Source organism: Pleurodeles waltl, chromosome 3_2 (genome assembly GCF_031143425.1).
Source record: "Pleurodeles waltl isolate 20211129_DDA chromosome 3_2, aPleWal1.hap1.20221129, whole genome shotgun sequence".
In the NCBI taxonomy this organism is placed as follows: Eukaryota; Metazoa; Chordata; class Amphibia; order Caudata; family Salamandridae; genus Pleurodeles; species Pleurodeles waltl.
The window spans coordinates 101,525,585-101,551,392 of NC_090441.1; the positions used below are offsets into that span (position 1 = coordinate 101,525,585).

A 25,808-nucleotide genomic window follows, 5' to 3' on the forward strand; every position below is an offset into this window, starting at 1 on the left:
TGGTAGTGTCAGTCGAGGCTTGGAACTTGCCCTGCAGTAGCATTCTTGATTTGTCAAAGCTTTTTGATTAAACACAAGTCCATTTGGCATAGTCAAAGTGTAACAGGATAAGGGCTGTTGAGGTTTGGATCCTTTGGGGGTACCCCACTAACAGGATCACACACCATAAAAGTTCTTATGGTGTTGAAGCAATTTTTATTAGCAGTGTTAACTAACTCTGGAGTGAGAGTTTTGCGTTCATAGTCACAACTGTGTGTTTTATTTCTACAGATAGGATAGTAAGATTTCCCGTCTGCCTAGCCTCACCTTGCTGGTGTGATAAAATTACAGCACACAGGTAAGAATCTCAGCTTACTCTACTTGGCAGAGGGCCCAAATGAAGTAGATGGGAAAAATTATAAGAATCAATGCACGCACAGCAGCTGTCTTATCAATGTTAAATGTTTTCCTGGGAACCCTAGCTCAAATGTGGTGAACAGTCAAAAAGGCATGTTCATCTATGAGAGATCCAAAGCCTGAGAAAAACAAACTCACAATACCTAGGTCAATGACTATGCTACAGCGATCATCTGTCTACAGATGCAAGTAGATATGCTTGAAACTTTTGTTTCAGCCACAAGTAGAGTTGTTGCTGATTGTGTCATCAATGCACCTACTTTAGCGGATGCCAGCAGAATGGCCCATATAATACTGACAGAAAATCAGGAAACGCATAATTACATGTGCTGAGCCTCCTGAATTATTCTCCAGCCAATCAGGGAACTTGAAATCTTTCTCTCCTCTTACTCGCTGTTCAGAAAAGCTGAGGTGAAAGACCACAGAAAGATAGGTATTGGTTCAGATCTCACCTCTTCTGCTTTTGGGTAAACTGTTTCATCAACCCTTATTTAAAAGACATACTCACAGAATTGTTTAGTGCACTAAGAAATAGGAACATCTGGTCAACGTGCAAGTTACAAACTAAAACCTTTAGCAGTCCCTCATCTTAACGTAGCCACCTCCTTACTAGATCCACCGAGAGATAGCTCCCTTCCCTTTCCCCTGACCTCTTCAGATGCTGTTCCTTGCTTCAACCTTGCTATCCCACCCTTAATCCATCTCAGTCTAGTGTCTTATGCAGAACTTCTCATGCATGCAGCAACTTTGATTAGTTTGATGTCAACGATCTATGCTTTCACCTATCTTTGTCTGCATGACCCAGCCAACTTAAAGCTCCTCAAAATGTCTGAAACTGTGACAGCCACAGAGATTTAAGCTGTGACTGAATTGTCAAAAAGGCTTGTGAAAACCTTAAGCCAGGTAAACAGGAGTTTGTGTATTGAAACATGCAACAAACCAACTATAGTCGCAAGCCTCTGGGTATTACACCTTTATTTACCAGATGCTAATCCATCCAGACGTTTCTCACTCAAGCATCCAGTCATGCTTAGATGCTGTATCCCAAAGAAGATGCTTTAGTAAAGGTTTTGATTTGCTGCCTATTTTAGCTGAGGAGGCAATCAATGCAATTACATTTGTGAGTTGGTGTTCTTAGGCAGGGCACGGTTCAGATAAGATTGTCGCCAGTCAATTGTAATAGAGTCTAATATCTCCAAACTACCAAGCTGGATCTGGATCTGGCTCTGAGAAATATTGGTGACAACTTCTCATAGATCCTCATCGTCACCTTCTACCACTGCAGCTACTTCCTGATCCAGCTCATCTTGGCCGAGAGATTTCTGTTTCTTCTTTTTCTTCTTGGACGGCTTTTTCTTTGCAGGAGGATTCCAATTCAGTATGAAGCAGCTGTTATCCTAATCCAAAGAAAGAGGAGCTGCAGAGCATTAACATATGAGTAACTACATGTACACAGGGCTACAAATGTTGCACTCTAGAAATACCTCAGATGAATTAGCAATCCTATAGAGCTCTCTAAAATAATCACTCAAGAGTTGTGAAGTGCAACAGTAATTCTGTAAAACCACATCAACAAATTGCAAGCATTAAAGCAAATAACCACGAGAAATGGAATTCTGAAAAAGATGCATGTGTAAATGTGCAATCCATGTACAGCTGAAAACAAGGAAAACACAAACTGTACAATAAAATAGACAGGTTTCTACACTATGTTTCATACTTCAAATAAGAGTTACAATGTATTAAAGCACCAAAATGTCTCATTGAGAGAGGAATAAGTCTGTTAAAAGATGAATGTGAATATTTAACCAATAAGGAGGGAGGGGTCTGAAAGTATTTATTAAGAAGAATTGCTTGAGACCTTTGTTAAATTTTAGGTAGCCAGATTTTTTGCATAAAGAGCAGAGTTTCAGGTTTCGCCTGTTTCTCGCAAAACAGTACGTGAAATATGCAACGATCTATGCATGTTGGTTTTTTTTTGCATGAAATTCAGGTCTTTCATGATGCTCTGACATCACACACTTGTCTTGTCAACATTTTGTATTCAAGTATATTCTGAGGTACCACATCCTCACAAGTGCTGCGGGCGTGCAAAAAAAGCTTGGCAACGTATGAGGAAAAAGGCACATCCGGTTTCAATGCCACCAGCACTAAAGAGAGATAATATACGATTAAAGGGGAAAGAAGAAAACCCCAAGACGTATGTGAAAGCCAGTCATCGGAAACTATCATCAACATTTTACACACACCCTTTGCATGATTCAGCCAGAGAGAAGGCTCTGTCACCATGAGTTTTGTGTGGATCTAAGGAACCAACATGAGGGGCAGGGAGATAGCATGTGATGTCTCATATCCAAATGAACATTAATGTATCCAAGGGATAGAAAGATCCTCTGGGTGCTAGTCCTAGACAATGTGAAGACCTAAGCCATGGCTCAGTGCGACTTCTGGTCTCCAGTTACAAGGGTCTGGCTGGTGATTTCCAAGTCTTCCACAGTCTGAACATACACTCAGTTGTGAGTTTTAGGCATATAACTGCTAAAATAATTGTATATGGATACTAAAATTGCATTGGCAATCAGCCGTCTACTGTCAAAAGGAAATGTTTGAAAGTTACACTCTGAGCATATATGATGGGCGGTCCATCCTTTGTTGTCACCATAAGCATAGTGAAAATGCCAATAACTCTACGTGGCGACACAAGAAGATTTAGACCCTGTGACAGGATGGATTTAACTTGGGGCAACAGAAAACTGCTGGTACCTGTTATTAGTCTTGACTTTGTGTCTGGAGCTACAGCTGTTTCTTGTTATAAGTGTCTTACTGTGCTATGCACTGTATTCCAGATACACTTTTTTATCTTTATACAATAAACTAAAAGGTCAATGAAATGTTTATGACTAAAAAGAAAATGGCAATAACTGGGATCATTTGATAGCTTAGCGTTTGAAGGGAAATAGTCTATTTTATCTATCCACAAACTGACTGGAAGAAGTAGACATTGCCCAGGAACTGGATAATAGTTCTACCCTTATCTAATATTAGTGAAAGGAGTGTGGTCTCAGTCACTGGGAGTGAGTCACACTTCTTGGAGCACAGGAGCACTTTTGGCCAATTCCCATGTTCATACAAGTGTGAAGAAAGAGAATACTAATGTTACTTACCCTGTAAGCATCTGTTTGTAGCGTGTAGTGCTATAGAGGCACATGGTCTGCATACTCCAACCATCTAGATCTGGGCTCAGATGTTTGTAAGCTGTTTTTCATTGAATAACTTTTTTTTTTAGTCACAGAATTCATTGCGACCCCTGACTTTGTAGACAATAACCATGGACACCAACTCCATGTTTTACTGTTTTGAGCACAGCAGGTTAGAGTATGCTTCCAGTGGAGTTTGAAGGTAGCATGGTGGCCATGTGTAGTGTAAGTGGAAGAAAGAAGGTGTTAAGAGGAGAGATCTGCAGCAGACACTGGCTTCAGGGAGGAACGGTGGACAGGTTAATCTAAAGCACTACACACCAGTGCAGAGGGGTAACACTTTGAGCCTCGGAGCCCTGTTGGTGCATGTCCGAAACCGATAGAGAAAAAAACAAACACTGGAGTCAGCATCCCTGCTCTTTAATAAGGGAGGAGTAACTGAGAATCTTGTGACTTGAAAAGACTTTGGCCCTCATTTTGACTTTGGTGGTCAATTTCCCTGACAAACCCAAACCCGCCACCAGACCACCAGTACTGGGGGTCTTCAGACCGCCATACTACGAGTGCTGGCAGCTATCCGCCATCTTTGTGGTGGAAAGTCACCAGCATTCGTGCTGGCGGTCTGCGGTGCAGAGACAGGTGCATCGCCAGCACCGCCACGGCAGGAGGACACCGCCAGCAGTATTACAAGCTGTAATAAGGCTTGGCGGAGTCAGGTTGGTGTGGTGGTGCTGGAGATGCAAGACCGTCAGGACCCATCCCCTCCCGGACGTTCTCCTCGATGGAGAAGGTAAGTGGGCATCTTAAGGGAGGGGTGCCTGTGTGTGTGGGTGCGTGTCTGCGGAGGGGGGTGGTGAATGCGTGTGTGTAAGCGAGTGAACATGAATGTGTGTGTGTGTGCATGTGCACATGTCTGTGTGGATGAATGTGACTGAGTGGGTGTGTGTGTTGATGAGTGAGTGGGGGTGTCTGAGTGCATGAATGCGTATGCTGAACGGGTCTGTATGTGAATGAATGCATGCGTGAAGGGGTGTTTGTGAGTGTGTGGATAGGTGTGGGGGTGTGTGCATGTGTGTGCCTGTGACAGGAATAGAGATTCCTGTCGCCATGAATGTCAGAGTTTTCGTGGTGGGGTCACCGCCACGGAAAGCCTGGCGGTTTGCAGTGTTGTAATCCCGCCGGCAGGCTGAGGCCTGCTGCCGGGTTGGAGGTGCTCCCTGCCGGACACAGCGGCGCGACTGCACCGGCGGGCCAGGCAGGGTTGTGGAGGCTAGGCGCCTGCCAAGCCCCACAACTCTTAATGTGGCGGTCCTTACAGCCGGCTCTGTGGCGTTAGGACCACCACGGCGAGAGCCTCGTAATGAGGCCCTAAATGCCATATGTGAAAGAGCACTAACAAGGAAGCAATTCCAAAATGTTTATAATGGCGAATGACTGCCTTTGTCAAGTGTAGGCTATTCTGGCGTTGTGTCCTGTGCATTCACTATATTGTACAAAGTCTTCAACAGGAGTGCTCCTTTCTTGAAAGGGATTAATTCTTACATGTTGCACAGGGTTCTTTCCCCTCCTACGTCTGGCACTGCAAGGTGGTCGACCGTTCTTGGGAAAAGAGTTTAAAAAAACTATGGCTGAGTCAGAGTTTCCGTACAAAAAGCATTTCTTGTTTTTTAATAACTTTGTTGCCATTTGATGAATTGAAAATGTCACTTACCCAGTGTACATCTGTTCGTGGCATCAGTCGCTGAGATTCACATGTTCTGCAATAGCTCGCCATCTGGTGTTGGGTCGGAGTGTTACAAGTTGTTTTTCTTCGAAGAAGTGTTTTCGAGTCACGGGACCGAGTGACTCCTCCTTCTGTGCTCATTGCGCATGGGCGTCGACTCCATCTTCGATTGTTTTCCCCGCAGAGGGTGAGGTAGGAGTTGTACTATAGTAATAGTGCCCGCGCAATGAAATGTGTAAGTATGTACCTATTAAAGGTTTAAATAATATATATACAAATGTACAAAATTGAAGGTAACTTCTGAACTGCTACAGGCTTCCGGGGAGGTGGGTGGGCACATGTGAATCTCAGCGACTGATGCCACGAACAGATGTACACTGGGTAAGTGACATTTTCAGTTCGATGGCATCTGTCGCTGTAGATACACATGTTCTGCATAGACTAGTAAGCAGTTATTTCCCCATAAGCGGTGGTTTAGCCTGTAGGAGTAGAAGTTGTCTGAAATAGAGTTCTTAATACAGCTTGACCTACTGTAGCTTGTTGTGCGGATAGCACATCTATACAGTAGTGTTTGGTGAATGTGTGAGGCGTAGACCATGTGGCTGCCTTACATATTTCATGCATTGGGATGTTTCCTAAAAAGGCCATTGAAGCACCTTTTTTCCTTGTTGAATGTGCCCTGGGAGTAATGGGCAGTTGTCTTTTTGCTTTAAGGTAGCAGATTTGGATGCATTTAACTATCCATCTGGCTATACCTTGTTTTGATATTGGGTTACCTGCATGAGGTTTTTGGAATGCAATAAATAGCTGTTTAGTCTTTCTGATGTTCTTTGTTCTGTCAATGTAGTACATTAATGCTCTTTTGACATCTAATGTATGTAGTGCTCTTTCAGCCACAGAATCTGGCTGTGGGAAAAAAACTGGTAGTTCTACCGTTTGATTTAGATGGAACGGTGAAATAACTTTTGGTAAAAATTTAGGATTAGGTCGTAGGACGACCTTATTTTTATGTATTTGTATAAAAGGTTCTTGTGTTGTGAACGCTTGAATTTCACTTACTCTTCTTAGAGATGTAATGGCGATGAGAAAGGCAACTTTCCAGGTTAGGAATTGTATTCCGCAAGAGTGCATGGGTTCGAAAGGTGGGCCCATGAGTCTTGTTAGGACCACGTTTAGGTTCCATGAAGGAACAGGTGGTGTTCTTGGTGGTATAATTCTTTTAAGACCTTCTATGAATGCTTTGATGACTGGTATCCTATACAAGGAAGTTGAATAGGTAGTCTGCAGGTATGCAGATATTGCTGCAAGGTGTATTTTAATAGAAGAGAAGGCTAGCTTTGCTTTTTGTAAATGGAGCAAGTAATTTACTATATGTTTTGGAGTTGCGTGTAGTGGTTGTATCTGATTATGATGGCAGTAACAAACAAATCTTTTCCACTTACTTGCGTAGCAGTGTCTAGTGGATGGCCTTCTGGCCTGCTTTATGACTTCCATACACTCTTGGCTAAGTTGTAAGTGTCCGAATTCTAGGATTTCAGGAGCCAGATTGCTAGATTCAGCGATGCTGGATCTGGGTGTCTGATCTGTTGGTTGTGTTGCGTTAACAGATCTGGTTTGTTGGGCAGTTTGATGTGGGGTACTACAGAGAGATCTAGCAGTGTTGTGTACCAGGGTTGTCTTGCCCACGTTGGTGCTATTAAAATGAGTTTGAGTTTGTTTTGACTCAATTTGTTTACTAGATAAGGAAGGAGAGGGAGAGGAGGAAAAGCGTAAGCAAATATTCCTGACCAGTTCATCCATAGGGCATTGCCTTGGGATTGCTTGTGTGGGTATCTGGACGCGAAGTTTTGGCATTTTGCGTTCCCTTTTGTTGCAAATAAGTCTATTTGAGGTGTTCCCCAGAGTGTGAAGTAGGTGTTTAGAATTTGTGGGTGGACTTCCCATTCGTGGACTTGCTGGTGATCTCGAGAGAGATTGTCTGCCAGTTGATTCTGGATCCCTGGAATAAACTGTGCTATTAGACGAATTTGATGGTGGATTGCCCACTTCCATATGTTTTGAGCTAATAAGCTTAACTGCGTTGAATGTGTTCCTCCTTGTTTGTTTAGATAATACATCGTTGTCATGTTGTCTGTTTTGACAAGGATGTATTTGTGGATTATGATTGGTTGGAAAGCTTTTAGTGCTTGAAAAACTGCTAATAATTCTAGATGATTTATATGCAGTTTTGTTTGATGTATGTTCCATTGTCCCCTTATGTTGTGTTGATTGAGATGTGCTCCCCACCCTGTCATGGAAGCATCTGTTGTTATTACGTACTGTGGCACTGGGTCTTGGAAAGGCCGCCCTTTGTTTAAATTTATACTGCTCCACCATAGAAGCGAGAGGTAAGTTTGGCGGTCTATTAACACCAGATCTAGAAGGTGACCCTGTGCTTGAGACCACTGTGAGGCTAGGCACTGTTGTAAGGGCCTCATGTGCAGTCTTGCGTTTGGGACAATGGCTATGCATGAGGACATCATGCCTAGGAGCTGTAGTATTGTTCTTGCTTGTATTGTCTGATTTGGAGACATGTGTTGAATGACTCTGTTGAAATTGTGAATTCTTTGTGGAGTTGGCGTTGCTACTCCTTTTGTCGTGTCTATTATGGCTCCTAGATATTGCTGTACTTTGCTTGGCTGAATGTTGGATTTTGCAAAGTTGACGGTGAACCCTAGTTTGTAGAGGGTTTGTATGACTTGATTTGTGTGGTTTGAGCATTGTGTGAGCGAAGTGGTTTTGATTAGCCAGTCGTCTAGATACGGGAATACATGTATTTGCTGCCTTCTGATGTGTGCAGCGACTACTGCTAGGCATTTTGTGAATACTCTTGGAGCGGTTGTTAAACCAAAAGGCAATACTTTGAATTGGTAATGTATTCCTTTGAATACAAACCTTAGATATTTTCTGTGTGATTGATGTATTGGTATATGGAAATATGCGTCTTTGAGGTCTAGGGTTGTCATGTAGTTGTGTTTTTTGAGCAATGGTAACACTTCTTGTAGTGTGACCATGTGAAAGTGGTCTGATTTGATGAATGTGTTTACTACTCTGAGGTCTAGAATTGGTCTCAGTGTTTTGTCCTTTTTTGGTATCAAAAAGTACAGTGAATAAACTCCTGTGTTTATTTGTGTGCTTGGTACTAATTCTATTGCATTTTTTTGCAGTAGTGCTTGAACTTCTATCTCTAGAAGCTGTGAATGGTGTTTTGATACATTTTGTGATTTTGGTGGTATGTCTGGAGGGAATTGCAGGAATTCTATGCAATAACCATGTTGGATAATTGCTAGGACCCATGTGTCTGTAGTTATTTCCTCCCATGCTTCGTAATATTGACTTATCCTTCCCCCCACTGGTGTTGTGTGGGGGGGGGTGAGTGACGTGTGAGTCACTGCTTGTTGGTAGTGGTTTTGGGGCTTTGAAATCTTCCTCTATTCCTAGGGAATTGCCCTCCTCTATACTGGCCCCGAAAGCCTCCCCTGTACTGTCCCTGGTAGGTGGACGGTGCGGACTGTGAGGTACTAGCTTGTGTGGCCTGACCCCGAAACCCTCCTCTAAAAGGTGTTTTGCGGAAGGTGGTATAAGATCCTCTGCTCTGCGGGGAGTAGAGTGCGCCCATGGCCTTGGCAGTGTCAGTGTCCTTTTTGAGCTTTTCTATGGCTGTGTCGACCTCCGGACCGAACAGAAGTTTTTCGTTTACTGGCATGTTAAGTACTGCCTGCTGAATTTCTGGCTTGAGACGTTCTGAGCCATGCGTGCCTACGGATGGTAACCGACGTATTAATGGTCCTTGCGGCTGTGTCTGCTGCATCCATAGAGGAGCGTATTTGATTGTTGGAAATGTTTTGACCCTCCTCAACAACCTGTTTTGCTCTTTTTTGTAGATCTTTTGGGAGATGTTCAATGAGATGCTGCATCTCATCCCAGTGGGCTCTGTCGTATCGCGCTAGCAGCGCTTGTGAGTTTGCGATGCGCCACTGGTTTGCTGCTTGGACAGCGACCCTTTTCCCGGCTGCATCGAACTTTCTGCTTTCTTTATCTGGGGGAGGTGCATCCCCAGAAGTGTGTGAATTTGCCCGTTTTCTGGCAGCCCCTACCACCACAGAGTCTGGTGGCAGCTGAGAGGTGATGAATACAGGGTCCGTAGGAGGCGCCTTATACTTTTTGTCCACTCTAGGCGTTACTGCCCTACTTTTAACTGGTTCCTTGAAGATCTCCTTTGCATGGCGTAGCATGCCTGGGAGCATAGGCAGGCTTTGGTAGGAGCTGTGGGTGGAGGAGAGGGTGTTAAATAAAAAGTCATCCTCTACTTGTTCAGAGTGTAGTTCCACATTATGGAACTGTGCTGCTCTAGCCACCACTTGTGAATAGGCTGTGCTGTCCTCAGGTGGTGATGGCCTAGTTGGGTATGTGTCTGGGCTGTTATCAGACACTGGTGCATCGTACAAGTCCCACGCGTCTTGATCTTGGTCATCGTGGCTCATGGCGGTGTGAGCTGGCGAATGTGACGGGGTGTAAGTTGGCGAAGCCGGAGTTACAGGTGGAGGCGAGGGAGGAGGTGTTACCTTCTTTGCTGTTTGTTGCTGAGGAGCCTCTAGTGCTATAAACTGAAGTGTTCTCTTTCTTTTGACAGGTGGAAGGGTACTGATCTTCCCTGTCCCCTGCTGAATAAAGATACGCTTTTGCGTGTGATCCACTTCAGTGGATTGCAGTTCCTGTTCGAATCTGTGTTTTTTCATTTGTGAAGACATAGAATGCTCTTCAGTATAGGAGCCTGAAACTGGGTCTGTTGGTGCTTTTTTTGGCTCCGAAAACCCTGTTGTTTGTCTTTTCGGCTCCGAGGTAACCTTCCTCTTCTTTTGTGCCGAAAAATCTTGGCCCCTATGGTCTTTGGCGCCACTGTCTCGGCGTCGATCCGTGTCGGTGTCGATGCTTCTCTTTAGCACTCTCTCGGTCCCGAGGAGGCTGCGTGCCTGTGTCTCGACCGGAGTCGGACGATCTCGACACTGAATGGGCCTTTTTCGGTGCCGATTGTTGGTCACCGGTAATTTGGGTTGAGCCATGGCCGGTTGGCAGTGGCGTCCCCTGGGCCTTTTAGCCTTTTTTAAGTTCTGATCTCGACGTCTTACTCACAGTTTTTGTATTGTCGAGTTCATCGGAGTCTGAATCCTGGATGGAAAAGGATTCCTCCTGTTCCTCTTCTGTCTCGAACTGTCGATGCTCCTTTGGCGTGGCCGCCATCTGCAGTCTTCTCTCTCGACGGTCGCGCAGAGTTTTTCGGGACCGGAACGCCCGACAGGCCTCACAGGATTCTTCGCTGTGCTCGGGTGACAGGCACAGGTTACAGACCGAGTGTTGGTCCGTATAAGGATATTTGTTGTGGCATTCAGGGCAGAATCGAAACGGGGTCCGTTCCATCGGCGTTGTTCTCCACGCGGTCGGGCCGACTAGGCCCCGACGGTGTGCCGAAATCTACCCCGAAGGGCACCGAAGCGCTTCGATGTTCAATGCGTCGTCGTGTGTGTTTATCTCGAACCGGATCGCAACGATACCGTCGAAAATCTTCCGTTTTCAGCTATCTTTCCGTTCCGAAACTCGGAGCGACAGGAACACGTCCGAACCCGATGGCGGAAAGAAAACAATCGAAGATGGAGTCGACGCCCATGCGCAATGAGCACAGAAGGAGGAGTCACTCGGTCCCGTGACTCGAAAACACTTCTTCGAAGAAAAACAACTTGTAACACTCCGACCCAACACCAGATGGCGAGCTATTGCAGAACATGTGTATCTACAGCGACAGATGCCATCGAACCTGCAAGAAGCTTTCCAAAGCAAAAGAAAAAGTTTGTCCTTTATGGAAAGCTTTATGCTGCTCTTCTTTTTATGCAGGGCCAAGAAAAGGGCGCAGGGGATCCCAAAAGTGCAATTTACCAATGTAATTCCAACAGGATATTTTGTCCGCAGACACAGACAGAAAAGGCTGAATGGAATTACACCAAATTTGTCAAGGAGTGAGAACTTTACTTAAGCACTTAGATCTTGTTGTTTCAATGAAAATAGATTTAGTAGTTTTCAAGAAACTGGAATTTAAATAAGGGCTTAGGTTGGGCATGAAAGGGTGAAAGCGCAGAAGTTTAGTGATATCTAGATCCACGGATCCTTCAAAAGGATCTGACTGGCTGGCACAACACAAAGAAAATGCTGTAGCAGCTGTTACAGGAGGTCTGCTGAAAAAAAATTAAAGGACATAAAAGGAGCATGATTGTCCTCTGATTCGAGAATCCAAGGAGGATCTGTGGATCCAAAAATTAAATAAAATAGAAGACTAAGGGTCTATCATAGACCAAACCCTAAGGCCAACCCCCGCAGCTGAAGCTTTGTGCCGCAGCAGTTCAAAATCACGCAGGGTAGGGTGCAGGACCTTCATCCAACCCCTAGAGCGCACAGCCCAAGGGGGCAGGCAGTGAGTCACCAAAGGGAGGTGGCAACATATTGCCTGTCACACCATCACACAATGCACCCAGCTGCATTGTGGTAAATGCAGTGCATAATTACACTCGATTTAGTTGAAAGTCTTTAGCATTAATCTTTGCTGGTGCAGTCAGTGCTTTGTAACTCTAGAAACTTTGTTTCAGGATACTGTCCTTCTTCAGTGCATAGTAACATCTTAAATTTGGGGGTGCTTTGGCTTTGTGCAAGAGGGTTTGGCCAGCTCCCGCATCGCACAGCCAAAGTGAACTGGGGCCCAAGCCTGTAGAGTGATCCACTGGCTGCCTGTTGAGGCCCATACTCTGGGCAGACATCCTCCTACACACACAGTCAAAAGCAGGGGTTTGCTGCCCCTCTGAGTTATGGGCAGGGCCTGGGCTGTGGCAAGGCCCAGCAGGAAACCCCTACTGCACACAGCAGAAGTAAGATGTCTATCGCCATGAAGCACAGTTTCTCTCCTTGGGGGCAAGTTTCACTTCGTGGAGTCCAGACCCATTATTTGTAAGTCTCACTTAACATTTCTTGGAAAGCACTTAAACAGGCAGATAAGCGGGTGGAGGGGAAATGATTCTATACTGGCTGAAAAGGCAGGAGCTCACAGCCTGCAACCACAAAGAGAAATCAAGGATGGCACCATGGTCGCAGCACCTTCCACACCGGTTGCCAAGCCAATGAGGAGCAGGACCAAATAGAGCAGCAGATGCAAGGTAAATGGATGGTAAATGGGTGGTCACTGGGGATAGCATCAACAAGCACTTTGGAAACTAAGCTGCCACGATCTAGTTCGCCTTACTTTATACATCAAACTGTTAATTCTTCAAGGTGTGGAATACACTTACACTGTGGAGCCCCATAATCTGCCTGTGAAACATCTATTAAAACAGTGCTATCAAAATTATATACGAAGAAATAAAAAAATACTAAAAAAACAACTTTCCAAGTTGCCCAGTTGTGATGAGTGTTCAAAATAAAGACTTGAATAAAAACAATGTTGAAAAAAAATGAAAGCCACACAATAGGTGAATGGGCTCTCAGTCCATCGTAAACTCAAGGACAGCAGTCAGGTGGAGGAGCTGGCGAGAAGACGGCAAGGAAGTAGGGAGGATCACTTGCGCTTTATGATAAGAAGTACACAATATATCACCACTCACCACTATTTTAGCATCATATCCTTCTGGTGGGTCAGTATCATCACAGCATTGGTCCTCACTGAAATATTACAATAATACTTGTTATGAACAATAATATGTAATGCCAAAAGAATGTTTTTATGCTTTCATCAGCCAAAGCAAGTTCTTGAGACTATTAGTTAGTTATTTAAAAGTTTTAATTTATCTAAATTCTAATACATAAAGTAAAAGTATTTTACATGTAAAACATAGTGATCCTAGAGCTGGGAATTGCATGTAAAATACTTTGCATATAATTCACGATAGGTTTCATAATTTAATCGAAGAGGGTCTGATTCCTTAATGACCAGTGATCAGCACTAATGTCGGGCCACTTCAAGTTATTTTATTTGTTTTTATTGATTTGTTTCAATGCTTTCACCATACAAATATAAAAGTACAATACTGCAGATTTTACTAAATGTTAAAGAACAAGTACAAATGCTTCCCTGACATAAGCCTCTTAAAATACATAGATCATTTGCAAAATAGACCCAAATAATACAAAATAAACCCAATTAATACTCTAAGCATAACCGCACTATTCCTTCCTTCATTGCCCCAATGTTGCATTCATGGCTGAGCAACATATAAGATTTCAAAGTTGGGCAAAAAATACCACATGGATCACATCAGGCGGGGTTAGTGGGCATTGGAGTAGTTTACAATTGTTTACCACGGATGTCCTGAGGTCACAGTACTGCTGGCCTAAACCTGACCAAGTACTCCATCCTAGCACTTTTCTCACCTTCCTCAAGGTAATGGGGCGAGCTGAGCGCAGCTCATTTGAACCACTCATAAAACAATTATCAATTATCCCTTTACTAACAGTTAATAGGTTTACCTTCAGTAAGTGTTTTACTTTAAGAAATCCAACAAAATGATGTTAGCCACAAAATAATAGATGTCTCTAGCACATTCTTAGCCAGAGTTACAACCATAAACATTATTATAGTGTTTAAATACAATACAAATGTTGGCCTAATGCGAATACTAAATAAATAAAGGTGTTCTAAAAGCTGAATTCATGACTCTGCTGGGTAACAGAAACAAGGCAACAATCCGGGCACTTTAACCGAACAGTTGCACCAAGTTCCAGTTTACAAATACACACTTCAAAGAATAAAGATTCGGATTGTTATAAATGAAAGAAAGCACTGTCATTCTGCTGGACTTGCAGTAATTTGCTTCCAGTTGCTGGACGAGGAATGTTAATGGGTTTTCAAAGCACCTCCCATGCAACCTGCTTGAAACATTCAAACTGCATGCCAATGTATCCATGAATTAGGATGATATCATATTCAGGGTAGAAATATCAAATGAGTTCTGACAAAGACACATTTTACTCTTCAAGCTTTTAGACATGAGTTGAGAGTTCTCTAGTGTTTAATGACTGTACATTTATTGCCTGAGTGAATTTAACTACCTACAAAGATGCCTTTTCCTTCCCCAGTGAAAGAGCAGAAGAGTCTGCCCTAGCGGTCACCAAACCTCTGTTTAACAACACAGGGAGCAGAACCGAAGTAGCTGTGCAAATAAGAACAGGGAGCATCAACTATGGATTCAGCCCTACGAAAGGTTGCTTTTGGTTGGACTGTACTGAAAACACTACTGTGCGTGGGTTCAAACATAAGCAGCTTGATTATATTCTGTTTAGTGTAGTAGACTGGGAGGAACTCCTTATATTCAAGGCTGAACAGGACCAAAAGTGATGATAACCATGTACAGCCGATCTAAACCCCTTAATGGGGGTTCTGACCATTCCTTCTGGTGTTCTCTCCTTTTCATCACTTTTTGGCAATATAAGAATGAGAAATAATCAGACAAGAGTAAATTGGCATCCCATTAATTGCACTCAGAGAATTATCCAGAGTTCATAGGGCTATTCTGCTAACTTTTAAACATCTTTATATCATGCTGAAAATTATGATGAATGTATTTCTAACTTTATTACAATGCCGACAGTAATTTGCTATTCTCTTTAAACCAGCACATGGGCTTGTTAAATAAATTGGGTTGTATAATGGGTGAATGCTGCAAATTACAAAAGCAGCTTCTCAAAACCATAAACTTGGGAAAAGGATAGGACATTTCTAGTTCACCTTAGAACAGTACATAGAAAGTTGAAATCCAGAAAGAAAGGACTGAAGTTAAACCCAGTTGTGATTTATTGACAGTGTAGCGAGGCCCTCATGAGCCCAGGTTGGCTGCCTATTTTAGCTTAATTTTATATTTGACATTTTATACGTTTTAGCTGCATCGCTTTTAGCAGTCACATTTATACACTTTGCTTGCATGATGTTATTCTAGGAATATATTTTATGAGTTGCTTGCTTTCGATAGCCTTTTCTCAACATGTAGTCAGTACATTATGTTTAAGGCCAAGAACACAGCACACAGTACTTTATACATTTAAGCAAATGTCTAGCTGTCTATTGCTTATGTTGACTGTCTGTAATACCTGTGGTAGCCAATACCATCAGAGGGTTACCAACAGTGTTAGGATATCCATAATCATCAAGACTAATATCACATTATGGCTCCATACTTTTTTCTACTCTATGTTAGGAACTCCCAATTCCAGTTGCAAACCCTGAACAATGCTACATGTTTTAATATTAACCAGGGATTTCCGGATGTTTACCTTCAGTTACTCTAGATATGCTAACATTGGAGCAGGATAACATGTTAAACCACAAAGAAGAAATCTTCACTTCATATACCTTAATCAGTGCTTCCGATGACTGGGTTCTGATGGGATGGCCAATACCATTTAACCCACCCGCATTGCGAGAGCTTTGAACCTGATTGCTGTTGGGACAATTTATGAGATCCATCAATGCATGAATCAAGCTATGTGCATTGTGACAGATTGATTGTTAAACACGTTATGAAGCAATATTTTTGAAGGTTTCTTATTGAGCTCTAAACCCAGGGGGCGTTTGGTTAATAATAGATGTTTCGCTCCACATAACAAGAGATTAAGGGCCAGATGTAGCAACCCTTTTGCGAGTCGCAAACGGCAAAAATCGCCGTTTGCGACTCGCAAACGTGGGTTTGCAATGCACAAATGCATATTGCGAGTCGTTACCGACTCGCAATATGCATTTGCGTCTCGCAAATAGGAAGGGGTGTTCCCTTCCTATTTGCGAGTCGGAGTGGTATGCAACTCCATTTGCGACCGCGTAAATGGACCCCAAATTATTTTTTCAGGGCAGGGAGTGGTCCAAGGGACCACTCCCTGCCCTGAAAAAAACGAAACAAAAGGTTTCGGATGTTTTTGAAATGCAGCTCGTTTTCCTGTGAGGAAAACGGGCTGCACTTCAAAAAATAAAAAAACCTTTATTTAAAAGGAAGGTCGCTAACATGGAGGCCTGCTGACGTCAGCAGGCCTCCATGTTAGCGAGTGCCTATACTCGCAATGGGGTCGCAAACTGCGACCCACCTCATAAATATTTATGAGGTGGGTCTTTGCGACCCCATTGCGAGTTGCAGAAGGTGTCTGAGACACCTTTCTGCATGTCAAATTGCGACTTGCAATTTGCGAGTCGAACTGACTCGCAAATTGCAAGTCGCAATTTGATTTTTTCCTACATCTGGCCCTAAATGGCATGTTTCGGAGGATTAGACTGTACATGATCAAAAACTATTTTCAATTTGGCAAAATGAGTTTGCAAAGAGGAAAGAAGAAATAATACAGACTGGCTTCAGGCTGTTCACTATAGCATTTTGCTTTGTTAGTACCCCAGGACTAGGCCATACGTATACCTAGCTAACTTTCTGGAGCCCTCCAGGTGGGCAGTTCTATTGAAATTATTAAAGTTAACTTTGTCAAAAGCTAGTAAAACTGACCAAGACGGCATGCAGCCGTTTTCATTGTTAAGAGTATTTTTTAACCAGCTGATGCTGGATACTGGGCAAGTCAGTTATACATGGTATAAGAGCTGTTTTGCAAACATTTTGCTGTGATGAACCCAAAGAGGTGGGAGGTCAAAATGTGTCAGTAGACAGTATGTTTCATTTTGGAATACAAAAGGTTCCTAGTCATATCATACTTTGTAGGAGTAATACAATTTACCAGAATATATATCTTGTCTTTGCTTTTTCCAAATGTTGGCCTTTGAGTTAATGCTTGTCCCATTCACATTCATCAAATCCGCAAAGGAATAGATCCATTCCCAATTATAAAAGCACCGATTATACAGGCATATCACTTCCCAAAAGCCTCCAGGTTCAACAGCCCTCGGTACTCTCGGGGAGCATAGGTGCCAGGATTTCTCCCCTCTCTTGGTTCCCCACTCATCCTGTTGGCCAGTCAAGAGAGATAAGATAGATAAGTTCCAAGAGGCATCCCTATCCTCATAATCGTTCTGCCTTTCTGACTTTTATGGGGGGTGGGATGCCCTGCCATAACATCTACCTTTGGGCTTCCTCCAATTGGTACCTGGGAGTCTTGGCCCCGCCCCTAACCATTCCATATATTCTTATTGGTTGTCTTGTCTTGATGGCCAGCCGCCTTCAAATAGACAACCCCACTCTTCTATTATAAAGATGCATTTGAGTGATTGTGTTCTCTGGGAAAGTAATCTTGCCGATTTGCTGATGGGATTCTGGAACATGATTCAAGAGACCCCTGAACTTAGAGCGGCAACAACATTTCCTTTGTCTCTAGTCCGCTGTGAAGGGTTACTAACTTGACTTCAGACATACACCAATTGATATAAAGGAGTCCGTCTGACATCCATGGAGGTAACTATAGTGCAAGAACCTGAAGCTCTACCAATTGAGTGGTCCTGTAATATGCCACTTATGTCTCTAGATGGGGACATAAGGGATACTCTGGAAATGGCATTTGAGGCCACACGTTCAGAAAGTTACACTTCACACTGCCCTCTAGCCCAAGGTTGTGGAATGGATTTTGGGATTGAGAAAACAAATAAATAAAATCAACCATGCCCAGCGACCTGGGGAATAGTTTGGCTGTGTTCATTTCTCAAGGTTCACATCCAAGATCATTTGGGGCATTTGCCCGAAAAGTAACTCAAAAGGGGAAAAAGTAGTCAAGGTCTGTGTTACACTCTATAAAATAAGGAGGAGCGGTAAAACATGGTACCAGTCTTTAAGAGAGCTCGTCCATCGCGTCACACAACTTTCCAAACACTAATGTAATGGTCTAATTGAAATGTTCCACTAGACTGTCTGAGGATAATATATAGACACAGTGATGTGGTGGGGCATAAGCCAAAACATGAAATTAGCTTGCTGGTCTGTCAATATTATTATATGCAGCTCCACTCTAGAACAAAAAGGAATAAGCACATCATACAGATGGGCATCAGTCCCAGACCACTTGGGAGACTCAGAGAGGCAACAGTGTTTCTTGGGTCTCGATTTTGCTGGTAAGATTAAGGCTTTCTACCCCAACTTGAGACATATGCAGAATTAGGAAAGGGGGCCCTGCTAGCATGGGAAACTGGTGACCTATTCTGCCAAGTAGGAGCACTCTACCAACTATGACCCTAATGCCAAGATTCGATTTAAGTGCTAACACATTTGGGTAGTCCTAAATACCTGTCTGAAGACGAGGGCATAAGGGTTACCCCAGGAACCCGTCTGCTCACTGGAAAAGGAGTCTAGTTTTACATTCAACCACCACCTCTTAAAATTGTGCTAGAAAAAGACCCTTGCCTGATGCAGTCAATCATGGAACATGGACTTCAGAACTGCAGCCGAGCTCAAGGGTTCTTCTTTAAAGATAGCATTCGGACCTATTCAGGCCCTGAGCTCTAGAGCCTTTCACATTCTAGACAGCGCAAAAGCACAAATTTCCAAATACATTCATGCGTGTCATTTTCAAACTATGAAAAAACAAACCCACATTCCAATGAGGAAAGAGACACCTCCCTGACACATCGATTTTCAGACCACACAAGGAAGCTAGTCATTCATAAGGAGTATCCACTTGTAGAAATGTTTCCCATATACGTCAAGATCGGGTGATGTGACTAAGAGGTGGGGTAACCTGTTGACAACATCAAGGGCATTTTAGACCAGATAAGAGACTTCACAGCCTGGAATTGAATTACTGTTTTCAAATCTGTCAGATATTCTCCATTTTTGAATTTTTTTCATGATGTGGTTAGCGTGCATTTAATACAGCTCTTCACCTACACCTACACAGACACACCTTATGCTTTAGGTCATTTAATTACCCATGACATAAGTTGCTCTTCCCACCTGTACATTCACCTGCTACAGGTTTCCTTGTCTTCCCTCTCCATGTCTTTATTTTATAATACCCTGTCCCACTTCTTTCTCTTGCACCCTAGTCTCACAGGACACGAAGTTCCCAAAGAATGATATGCTGATCATATTTATAAGATAAAGATAAACATAGGATTATAAAAAGCTCGTAGTTTGCCTTTTCTGAGTCATATTGTTTATGTCCATAAAATCAACATGTTCACATTTTTTAAATTCAATATCTTCCAAATTTTCCAGAAAGTGATAAAAAGAAAAATATGAATATAATTCTACAAGAACATAACTGTTTTTTTACCCATGATCAATGTATCCCTTCATTATGTCTGACTGGCATATGCCCTGTGGTATTATTAAACTCACTGTTCTCTAACTGTACTTTTTCCACAGTGGGGAGCGATGCATCTAAAATATTGAGCCAATACCTGCACACAATGCGGCTTAGTAAGTTCACAGGGGCCCTCTACTGCCCACAACTGTATAAATGTTTCACTCAGCAACTGGCAATGTAAGTCAACCATGAAAATTCATAAAAGTGGATCTCCCAAGATGGTTTCAGTATCCTATCCTCATCACAGACACAAGTTTTATAATTAACATGCAACTATAAGCGAGCAGTCTTTCTAAGGCTTATCAAGAGTTGGTCCTGAAAAAACCATAATGTCAAACAGAGGACTGCTCAAAACTGCACCTCTCCGGCAACAAGTGACTGCTGTAGTCATTCCAAGAATTGAGGAAAGGACGTTGCAGCTCCCAGGACTTTCTGCAATTTCACATTTTTGAAAAGCACCCAGCAACTCGATTACTGGACATTTTCCCTCTAAAGAGCATTAATGGGAGATTCTAAATTACCTCTCTTAAGGATTCTGGGAGATACTAGTTAGAGTGGTTGTCCAAATAACGGATAAGCCTGGGAATCCGCCTACAGCAGGAAGACCTACAAGTTCAGCACAACCTGTGGATTGAACAAAAACGTGGCATCACAGTTGCTGCTCAACATTCAATGATGGCGGCGATTCAGCCTGACATGTCTAACGTCTTGAAAAACAAGTAGGAGAAAATAACTACAAAATCAGAAAGGGGCAAATTACTAAACTGACTAAAGGTAAACTAGTTAAATTAACAATGGAAACAATCTCAACTTAAAAAAAAAAGTAGGAAATGCATTTACAAACAAGGGTGAGCCAAAACAGACAAAAACAGTGCCGTGCACACAGTTACAACAGTCTTCACATTTAAAAGGTGATTGCCAAGCTACTGGTTTTGCCAAGGTTTGTTTGCAATGCAAACAAAACCTCAAAATCATTATCACGCTGCATATGTACACACGGGCAGACATTTTGGAATGTTTTTTCTTAATGATGAAAAACAATTTTAAGATGACCACAGGAGAGTTACGATGCATGTTTAAGCATGGGCAGCTACCTTGAAATATTTTTTCTAAAAAAGAAAAGGCATTCAAAGATTTTTGCTGATGTGTACATATGGGTTGTGATACAGTGGTGGCCATTTGGCTTTTTTTTTTTTTTTACTTTACATTTCCAACGGGTTGATGCTCGTCCATCACTGCAGAAAGTGACCCTCCGTGTGCAACCATTACCTCGCAAGACACTGTTGCAGCAGACATATATGTAGCCTGATGTGCAGTATAACTGCTATGCAGGAATCAATCATACGAAATTCATTACAGTTTTTACAGTGAGTGGACACAAGGACTAAGGAAGAGGCTGTAGCTTTAGGAATGCCATCCCCTTTGGCTGGCTTGGAAGTGCTTCTCCTTTGGCAGAGCACGGCCTAAGATGGCCTAGAACTGTTGAGGTTGGAGGTGGGATTTGATTGTGTTTATGGGGTGGAGTCGGGACACGGTTGTGTGTGTGTGTGCGTGTGTGTGTGTGTGTGCTAGGCATCAATGCTGCCTCTCTGGAGGTGTGAGGCTGTCTTAAGCACAAGTACGTTCAGGCCATACAGTTGTCAACCAGGCATTGATTTTTCTGTAATAAAAACTACAGTTCCTGAGGATTAATATACTTTCCTGCCTCCCAGACCTGAACCATGAAATGAATTCATTTGCCACAAAATTTACTATGGATTTTAAAAATGCTCAAAACATCAATGAAGCTTTCCCACCTTGTTTCTTGGAAATCGGAAAACGGAATGATCACAGGATTTAGCTTTAATTAGCCATTTGAAGAAGAGGGCTATAACCAAGGCCCCAAGTTGGACTTTGCACGGAATAGGACTGAGAAAATACTAGTGTGATCAGCAGCCTTGCCAGACACCTAATGTAACACAGGCAAGTCAGTCTCTCAATGAGAGGTATTGATTCAGCTATATGCTTGCGGTCACTAAAATGATTTCACAAGCAAAAGACAAAACCAATCTGTAGTAGGTAAATGAAGAATTTATTCAGGTGGTTAAGGCAGTCCTGACAAAGTTCTTTGTTCATACGTAAGAAGATTCAGGTAGTTATTCCTAGACCATCTTCACTGCAGCAAACTTGCAGTCTTAGAGACAACTTAAAATACTGTAATTTTCTCAGAGTGATGGAAAAAAGAAATGAGAAATAACTGAAAAATTAAGAATAAGGCTTCACCTCCTTTCAAAAGTTCTCCCTTTCTCCCCATTGAAAGAATTCTTACTACTCCTTCTCAACTCCACTATGATAGGCTCCTTTGATGTTTATTCTTCCATTAACTGATGTGGGTTTTTGCTTGTAAGGAAAACACAAATGGCTCTCTGGTAATACCACTGCCCGAGCCTCTGCTCTAATCATTTCTATCCCTTTTCTATCGGAGTGCTGCTTCCAATGATTCCATTTCTCTTTTTTGAAGTTGTCTATGTTGTAAGGGCTTTGGCAGATGTCTTAATGACAACAGATGTTTGTAATTGTGGGTATTTCTGAGGGAGAGAGTTGTGTTGTTAAACCAGTTACTTAACTGTCATGGAGCAATGCTCTGGGGAAAATAATCAAGGAGCACTGTTCTGTGTATACAGGCAGGGACGTCTGCTTTTTCCCCACACATTTTGAAAGGAAGACTCCCCAATGTCAGTTGCAACCATTTTCAGCAGGTCACGTACTGCTGCCAGGCCCAGATGTGTGAAGAAAGTGATATATATATATATATATATATATATATATATATATATTTATTAACTAACTACCCAGCAGCAGTCAAACTCAGCCCTGCACTGTGCACAGCTTTAGCTTACTCTACACAAAAAAATTATGGAACTTCACTGAGAAAAAATAAAGGTTAATGTCACATTATAGTTAGGTCAGTTAAAACAAAACATTTTAAACCAACATAAGTACTGAAATTCACCTGTTATAGTTATCTCAGTAACTATGACTCCTGTCCTAAAGTAGTTATAACTCACACCCTCTCTAGGCGCTGCTTACACTCTCACAAACACTCATGACATGTTCAATGATTACATTGATAACAACCCATAAGGACATCTGAAATGACAACATTGATGACAACACCATCCATGCATTCCCTCTAGGGTGCAGATGGTTTTTAAACATTTCAATTGAGCTCGGTTAAGTGTTTGTTTTGCAAGGCTAGCTTAGTACTGAATTCATCCAACTGAAATCAGCATCAAACCAAAGACATCATATATTCATCAGAAACAAAAGGGCAAGCTGCTACAGTGTTACTTATCTAGATTGGAGGATGGGGATATGGAAGTAGGCATCCTTGAGGTCTAGCGCCACCATGACATTCTGGTGGCAGAGCAGCAAGAAGCCATATGAAAGCGCTCCAACAGGATTTATTAGTTTAGTGGTCTCAGATATAGAAGGGGCCAGAGGGTACTGTCCTTCTTTGGAATGAGGAAATATAGTGAGTAAACGTCGTTGGCATGGTATCACAAGATATACTGTGACCTTTTGGAGCAGCGCTCAAGAAGGGTGAGGTGACATTAGCTGAGGTTGTGCCAGCGGGACTTTATGTTGGGTGAGTGGTGTGGGATTATAAGCAGTAGCCCTGATGAACAGCTGAGCAGCTGCTAAAATCTATTGATCTTAGGCTATTTCCTCCCAGCAGGGATGGTAACCTTTTAGTCTCCCCTAACATATTTTGTGTAATTGGAGAGTCGAGTGGGCAAGTCAGTGCAGAGGCTTCCTTGGCAGAGCTGTCCCTGTTCTTGGTTTTGTTGCCCAGTAACTGCCTCTTGAATAACCTTTGTCTGTCTGTGAGTCATAAGAGTCATGGAAGGTCTGCTGTTGGCGCTGGTAGGTTTACATCTGGCCAGGGAATAGTCTTTGCCCCTCCCAGGTTGTTGCCTGCAAAAGATCCCTCTCGGAATGCAGTAGTATACGTGGAGGTGGCAATATGCTCATTGGTGGTTGCTCTAAACACCACATGCCTGCAAGAAACACCTACATGCTTAGTCTTCTTCTCTAGTGGTGGGAGTGTGGGTGTTGCCTGTATCTTTGGTGGAGGCACCCTTTGTGCTGTATGATTAACATTTATGATAATCATTGGGCCAATTCTATTGCCAAAGTCCCAGTTGGATATTATTAAGCCGAGTATGTATGGTGCATTGGACTCCAATCCACTTATGCAAAATGACCTCCCGAGCGTCACATAAATTGAGAGGCCGACCCTGGGGTGCCATTTTTCTTGGCTTTTTATGCTGGGTCAAAGATTTCGACATACCCTTGCAGTGGCTGTTCCTCCATTTTCCATGTCTCCTGGAGGTAGATCACATCAAAATTCTTCTGATACGTCTGAAGTTCTGGATCTGAGTGGAGTTTCTTTATTCCTGCAATATTCCATGAAATAAGAGACATGGGACATGATGACCTGCTAAGTAGCTTGTTATCACAGCAGGCTGGATTTAGCACAGCCTGTTCCAAGGGAAGTTGCTGTGTTAGATTCCTTATCCTTCCTTAGCTTGATTATCCCGGAGTGTATCGTAATGATGTCAATCCATTTTGTTTTAATTTAGGTTAAATGATACATAGTTCCAACCTGTGGTTTGGGAGATTGGACAGCTGGCAATCCTACATTGACAACCTTGAGCACTTTTTAGTGAGATTGATACACCATCTATGAAGAAGAACTGGTTTGCTGCACTGGAGTTAAACTCACACCACTCAGAGATGTCTTCATGTGGGGCCCGACTGGCTTCTGAGGATGCTCCCTACTTCGTTGCAGACACTCAAAGACAGCCTCTCAGCTGGGCATGAGTTGGGCTGCCAGAATGCTGAAGGTGCTCACCTCTTCCTTCTCAGAGTCGAAAGAGTCCTGTTCTCCGAAAATGATGAGGGGTCTCTGAGGATGACTGATGCTGAATCAGTATGTGCACCCAGCAGTGCTCTCTTTGACACCCTAAGGTTTTCGTACAACGAAAGGGGAGGCCGAACTTGCAGGCAGCCTTCACAGGTGTAACAAAGGCAAGTGCAGCACCAGCAATGTAGGGGGGGGGGGTGCCCCGAGCTCCAGGGAAGCCCCTCAACATACCACACTGGCCTGAGACCTCATGAGAGAGCTAAGATAGTGAGCCCGCCATATACTGTACAGGGGGCCCCTCGAACTTCATTACGCCACTGGCAGCCTTGTTGTGGTTGGGGCAAAGGTTGCAACCGATGCAGTCGTCTGCCCAGGGAAATTTGCATTGCACCTTGGACAGAATTGGATAGGTGTTCATTCAATCACCCCTTCCAGTATTCATTCTTTGAGGCGAACTCCATAGGAACTGAAGGGGACTCTACTAGGTGAAGGAATACAATGGAGGAGACAGGCAATCGAGGTAAGACTGTTGTGTTCGGGGGAGGTCAAGTGGTCCATCGAGAACCATCAAATAGGTGGTGACAGTTTTAACTGGACCGTGGGTCAGGAAGAATAACACAAGGAGTCCACCTCTAGGCATGGAATATAAACAGGAGCAGGAAAATACTGAAAAATAAATCAATCATCCATGACCCAAGTCCATTCCAAGTGCACTGAATTGCTCAGAACAAGTCTGTAATAACAGATAGCTAAAGCTGTCGCTAAGAGAGACTTAAATTGTATGAAGGAAAAACCAACAAGGAGAATGATTGGGTTTGTGAGGGTAAGGGAGGTAAGAAGACTAAACAAACTAGGAGCCAAACAAAAGAATTCAAAACAAATGTGAGGAGCAGGGAGAGAAAATGGAGGAGGAGTGAAGGAGGGAAGGTTGGACTGAGAACGAGGAAATTGTAAGAGTGCAGGAAGCAATGGAGAGATCTAGAAGCAGAAGGGTAGCAGAAAAATGGAAAGGAGTATTTCCTCCATTAATGCAACAGTACGAAAAAGTAGATGGAAGGAGGACTTAAGGGCATGCTACGGAAACCCGAAAGAATGAAGAACAGTCAGGCTTAAAGGTCTTGAGGCTAAAATGTGCCTATAAAATAGACAATCAGCTGATCCATTGTCTTTTATCTCTACTGTTAACGTCGTCACAAAGGGGTCAGTAAAATCCCAGCTGCTCTGCATCGAAACACAGCATGTGCGCAACAGCAAGAAATACCCCTCTACTTATGTAGCAGACACAGAAAAGTCT

The 25,808-nt window shown here is 43.0% G+C and overlaps 1 protein-coding gene across 7 annotated transcripts in view; it reads right to left on the reverse strand.

The window, feature by feature from the left end:
* Positions 1-1,356: 1,356 nt before the first annotated feature.
* TAF1D (TATA-box binding protein associated factor, RNA polymerase I subunit D) overlaps positions 1,357-25,808 on the reverse strand; it is a 164,244-nt gene continuing 139,792 nt past the window's right edge. For 6 of the 7 annotated variants that reach the window (XM_069226914.1, XM_069226917.1, XM_069226915.1 and 3 more), the window contains 2 exons: positions 12,996-13,053; positions 1,357-1,793 (listed from right to left, as the gene is read on the reverse strand). In XM_069226914.1, the coding sequence (XP_069083015.1) occupies positions 1,647-1,793; positions 12,996-13,053 (205 nt within the window). In that variant the 3' untranslated portion in view covers positions 1,357-1,646. Of the gene's footprint in view, positions 1,814-12,995; positions 13,054-25,808 lie in introns of all 7 variants that reach the window. The other variant, XM_069226921.1, reaches the window with a different exon arrangement.